Source organism: Sinocyclocheilus anshuiensis, unplaced genomic scaffold (assembly GCF_001515605.1).
Source record: "Sinocyclocheilus anshuiensis isolate Anshui unplaced genomic scaffold, SAMN03320099.WGS_v1.1 scaffold1001, whole genome shotgun sequence".
NCBI lineage: Eukaryota > Metazoa > Chordata > Actinopteri > Cypriniformes > Cyprinidae > Sinocyclocheilus > Sinocyclocheilus anshuiensis.
In genome coordinates this window covers 224,258-230,004 of record NW_015557116.1, presented here as the reverse complement: position 1 = coordinate 230,004, position 5,747 = coordinate 224,258, and the positions used below count along the sequence as shown (strand labels likewise).

Below are 5,747 nucleotides of genomic sequence, written 5' to 3'. Positions count from 1 at the left end.
ACTCAAGTACAATAAATATCACATACTTTAAGACTTTTACTCAAGTAATATTCTAAACGGTGACTTCAACTTCTACCAAAGTCATTTTCTGGTAAGATATCTGTACTTTTACTTGAGTATGGCTTCCAGGTACTTTATACACCTGTAACGAATTAATCCACTGAAGGCGAGCGTTGTGAGAACCCAAGTGCGGTCCGTGATGCGTATCGTATCGTGACTTTGCTGGTGATACACAGCCCTAAAGGCAGTGAGTCAGCCGCCTAGGCTTTGGGACGCAGCAATAGTCAAACGCTATGTTTCTGAATGAATCAGTCGTTTGAATGAATCGGTTGAATCTCAATGACTCACTCATTAACAGTAACTTGCTGTCACCTACTGGCGGTTTTAATTTCACATTTCGACAATGTTTTTCATGTTTTAAAATCATTTCAAATATCAGTATTCAACGTTTTATTTTAAAAACAAAACATTATTCATCCATCTGTAACTGCAGGTTAAATGCGACACATGACTAAGACAACCAATCAGAACATGACACAATGAACAGAGGAACCAATGGCATGAATACATGAGGGCAGGGGAGGCATGACACAAAGAGCAGGAATCAAACTACAAAATAAAAGACATGGAAAACATGAACATGACAAAACCCAAACACCACATTACAACACCACTGGTTGCACCTTTTAAAATGATGCGTCCTAAGCCAAAAAACAGAGCCATGGTTGAAAGATATTACACTGTTCGACGTGAGTGCAGGAGAGCTGAATGTCAGTGGAGGAAAGACAAGCTGCAGGTGTCCTTTGACATCTTATAGGAGACATGGTACAGATACCAAAAGACCGTTAATGCAGAGAAAACAAAATATTTGTCTTATGTTATTCTTAAAAATATACCTTAAAAAGTGCTTCATAAACCTAAAACATTTTTTAGTATAATTAATGTAGTGCTAAATGCATCTCAACATACTTTCCGGGCTAATCTTCTCTGTTTGGCCCCCCACAGTGTGAAATATTGACCAGTTTGAGTTGAGAAAGCAGTATTTACATTGTAAGATGACAAGAAAGCAGAGATGGCCTCCAGTCCTTTCCCAGAGAGACCAGGAACGGAGGGAGAAGCTTTGGAAGAAGCTATCTTCACACACGGACAACACAACATTACGTGTCTGCAAGGCAGAAGCCTCAGAGAAAGAAAAGAGGAGGATGAAGTTCCGCAAACCACATTGGCCTCCAGTTATTTCTGCGGAGGAAAGTGAGAAGAGGAGAAGGTTCCGGGAGAGCTTGGAAGAAGATAGTTCTCAAGCCACCCCATCCACGTCCAAGCAGTGGCCTCCAAAAATGAAGACAGTCAAAGTGTCAGGTAAGATTTGTATGAATGAATATAAAAGAATTAAGTCATATGAAAGTCAACAAATGTCTAAAATAACTTTTTTTGTGTGTCTTATAAGAAGGCCCTAAAGCACGGCAAAGCCACTGCACGGAGAAGGGATTCAAAGGGGTATCCCTGCAGACTCTGTGGAAAGCCCAAGAGACTTGAGTTTGGGCACAGCTTTTACAGAGGTTAACATTTCTGTGCCACAGCTGCAGGAAAGTCTGTCTCCAAGTGGCTGTCTGAACAGAAGAGGATAGCTGCTGCTGACAATTGCTAAAGGCTTTTCTCAGGAGAACCTAAAACAACGCAAGATATTTACCTTCAGCCTGTGCCAGCAGCCAAAGACAAATGAGTATGGACACTCACAGTACACTGGCAAAGTCTTCTGCAGCACCTATGAAGGCAAAACTGTGGAACTTTTGGTTGGCAGAGCAACGGGTCCTTGCTCCTGTTGAATGAAGGATTTAATATGGTTTAATATTTAATTATTTTGATATTTCATTCATCTCTATCTTTGTTAACTTTGTTATGCTGATTCTGCTGTTATTTTTTTCTTTTTCTTTTTTCTTTTAATATTTTTAATAACAAAGAGTGAAAAATTGAAGGGGGTCTGAATACTTTCCGTACCCACTGTATACTGTTTCAATTTTTTTTTTCAAAAACTATTTAATAAATATTTTATCTTTGCTAATTCTGTTATACTGTTTCTTAATTTGTTTCTTTTCTTTTCATTTGTATTTAGTATTTTGTTTACATTTACATATTTTTATATTTTTTTTCTAATGTGAACTATTTGATAAAACTTTTATTATATTTGTTAATTTTGTTCTACTGTTTCCGCTGTTGATTTTTATTTTAATATTTGTGTTTAGTATTTTATTTACATTTATATACTGTTTCGAATTTTTTTTCTATAAAGAACTTGTTATACTTTTTCTTACATTGTTCTATTTTATTTTAATATTTGTATATTGTTTACATTTACATATATTATATAACTTATATTTTTTTGATGTGACCTATTTAATAAATCTTGTTATTATCTTTAATTTTGTTGTACTGTTTCTGCTGTTAATTTTTTTCCGTTTTAATGTTTGCATTTAGCATTTTATTTACATTTATTTTTTCTAGTGTAAACTCTTTTAATACATATTTTATTATCTTTAATTTTGTTGTAGTTTTTTCTGTTTTATTTATATATTTGTGTTTAGTAATTTGTGCACAATTATATATTTTTATACTTTTTATATTTGTTTTCTAGTGTGAACCATTTAATAAATAAACAAACAAAAACAGACTGACTGTGAGATGTATTTAGGGGTAGAATTGCTATTAAATAAATTCAACTTAGTTCATACCTTTATAATCAATATGATTTATTTTTAAAAAATTGGGAACATTAAAATGCTAACGAATAATTTTAAAATAAAGCTACACAAATGAAAGAAATGGGTAAGACAATTAACATGACCTTCATGAAGGCAAATAAAAAAGTAATTTGGGTAACATGGCCTTTGTGAAGGCAGATAAACCTGAAATAAGGTTTGGATTTATTAATGTAGCCTTTATGAGGGCAAATAAATGTTCTCAAATAAAGAACACTTTATATGTCCTTTATATAGGCAGATAAACCTTTTGAAATAAAGAACAATCATTTTGGACTATTTACACAACCTTTATTAAATACAAATAAACGTTAATAGAATAAAATAAAATTCTTAATAGAAAGAAGCAAAGGATATGTACAATATTTACAAATAAAACTATTTACAGTGAAGGATTTCCCTCATTCCGCTTCTCTTGTAGCCACTTTTCTAGTGTCTTTCCCTCTGATGTGGCAAAGAAGTAGAGGCTGCCCAAACTCTTTTTTTTCTGGGCTGCCCACATCGAGTGCACGTGTACTCTTTTCATGCAGGTTGCTGGGGACGGGGCAGCCCTTGCTCTTGAGCTAAAAACGCTGCTGCCTTCCTCTTCCTCCACAGAGTTGTTCTGCTCATGGATGTTCCTGCCAGTGGAGCAGAGAGAGCAGGTGCTGATGCAGGGGGAGGAGGTCGCTGCCCATATCGTGTGGCCTGACCTGACAGATCAGGGTTTTCAACATAGGGGAAAGGCTGAAGTGCTGACCCAGGTGCAGAGGGCATTGACGTCATCTGCCTGGCTACAGGAAGCGACACCATGCTGATCTGAGGTAAGGCCACACTCAAGAGCCAGCACATCTGCTTCCAGCTTCTTCCTGTAGTTGTTGTACCTGTTTGAAATGACACAATTAATAGGATGAACAGAATACTGCCTCTACAATCCTACTAATATTAGGCCACTGCGCAGGACGCATACATCTGTAAAATAAAATAGGGGATTATAAAGCATAGTCATTTATATTTTTACAGCTCAAAGTGTGCAAATGTTTAACTTACCACTTCAGGCTCTCTTTTCCATGGCAGGTTAAAGTTTTGGAGTGGGTGGTCTTGAACCTGCCTTGCAAAAGTCTCTCCTTGTGTCTCGGTGGATAGGAAACACCCTGTCTGTCACTGTCCGGCAGTCTGTCCCACAGCCGAACAATGTCAGCGGCTTCCCTGTCCGAGATGCAAGGCTTTTCCCTCAGCTCGACAAGGTATCTGGCCAGGTCCACCACTCTGTCAAATCCTGGAGTCCTGTCTGGTCCTCTGCACACCTAACAAGAAGAAAGAAGATCAGTTAGTATCGATGAAGGAAAAAGTCCTCCAAGTGATGGCATGGCAGAGGATGCTTGTATGCATGCATACATCTTCTTGGGGCTCAGGTGGCAAGTCCTGGGAAGACTGAGAGGGTGACAGTGAAACCCGAGACAAGCCAAAAGCTTCCTTGGTTGATACTAAAGAAAGAGGGGAGATGGTGTGGTCCTGCTCCTCTGCCTCATCCCCAAATCCCTCATCTTCTACATCTCCCAAGTCTGCTGGGATTCTGTCTGGGACATCTGGGTCCCGCCCAAAGTTCTCCCTGAACTCCCAGGACTGCTGCGAGCACGGGTACTCCACCCCAATGAGCTCGTCTGACAAAAGAAAATTAGATAGAAAACAAGGTTGTAAAATAGAAGTCTGTGCACTATAAAAAAAAATACACATACCTGTGTACTGTCCTGGCTTGGAGTAGGCTTGCACAAGACTACAGCCAAGAAGACGCTGGCTGAGCTTATTGAGGCTGTGCTGGAGCGAGCCACTGTAGCAGCGCAGCGACAAGGGAGCATCATGTGTGACGGCAGCAGCAGCGCGGTCCTCGTTCCACCGCTCCAAACCCTCAAGCAGATAATCCTGGAAATGTTCCAGGTTAGCGCTCGTTCCTGATTTAAAAAAAAAAAGGAAACATTAACACTAATTTATAATTACAAATGACATGAAATAGACTATCACAAAAACACACCTCGAGGTGGATGTGTGTAATCTTACCGGGTATGAAGCGGTTGAGGTGATTATGGAAGGACTCCAGGGAAGTGGACCCCCAAGCACAGCGGTACTCAGCTGCAGCTCCCACCAGTTTTTTTTAGCCACCTGTTGTCGGAAAACAAAACAATTCAGTGAGCTCCAAAACATGCCTTACATGTACAAAGGATCAAATCTATATGTACAGTTGTATTTAAAATAATCCGTGATTAATAGGTTACCTGTTTTGTGGAGTCCATCTTCAAGATGGACCCAAAGACAGAGGTGATCCTGGCTTTTAGCTCACTATACTGGGACCGGACATCCTCCGCGTGGACTGAGAGGAGCCACTTGGCAGTTGGTACAGGCAGCATGGGAGGCGGAGGTGTGATGGGCCGTGTGTTGGTGGTGCTCTGAAACCGGTCACACGCAGACAGGTACTGCAGGGTCCTCTCCATCCAGTCCTCACTATGCTGTTCACATAGTTTGTGATATAGCATTGTAGCGCTGTTGCCGAGAAAGCGCTCTTTCATCAACTTTGCCACAATCATATCACAAGAGAACCGGTTAAAATAAACAGACAAACCAAGGCAAAGTTTATTAAAGTTCATTTAAAGTGTTATTTTTTTTTATTTCCAGAGCAAATGTGTGATGTTTCCCACACACACACAAAAACTGGGTTCAATGGGGGGTCGTGTTGTAATGCTATTGTTCTGAGTTTGACACCTTTGAGTTCACACATTCTGAATAGAGAAACTTGACTGGCAGACACCCCTTACCAAAAAGTAGTATACTTCAAGTTTATTTTAGCAAGTATACTTAAGTAAAGTTGAAGTATATTTTTAAGTATACTTTGTAGTAAGTATACAAATATCAGTGTACTAGTAGTATACTTGTAAGTGTACTATTTCAATACTCCTTGGGACTAAATTGGCCCACTTTCTAGTATATAAAAGTATACTTTTAAGTATAACAGTAGTA

At 39.0% G+C, this 5,747-nt stretch overlaps 1 protein-coding gene across 1 annotated transcript in view; it reads right to left on the bottom strand.

The window, feature by feature from the left end:
• Positions 1-3,465: 3,465 nt before the first annotated feature.
• The window catches only part of LOC107677738 (uncharacterized), a 6,695-nt gene continuing 4,413 nt past the window's right edge, over positions 3,466-5,747 (bottom strand). The window contains exons 6-11 of the mRNA XM_016472758.1: positions 5,009-5,328; positions 4,794-4,895; positions 4,475-4,658; positions 4,134-4,399; positions 3,786-4,042; positions 3,466-3,619 (exon numbers count right to left, since the gene is read on the bottom strand). Coding sequence (XP_016328244.1) covers positions 3,466-3,619; positions 3,786-4,042; positions 4,134-4,399; positions 4,475-4,658; positions 4,794-4,895; positions 5,009-5,328 — 1,283 coding nt within the window. The remainder of the gene's footprint in view (positions 3,620-3,785; positions 4,043-4,133; positions 4,400-4,474; positions 4,659-4,793; positions 4,896-5,008; positions 5,329-5,747) is intronic.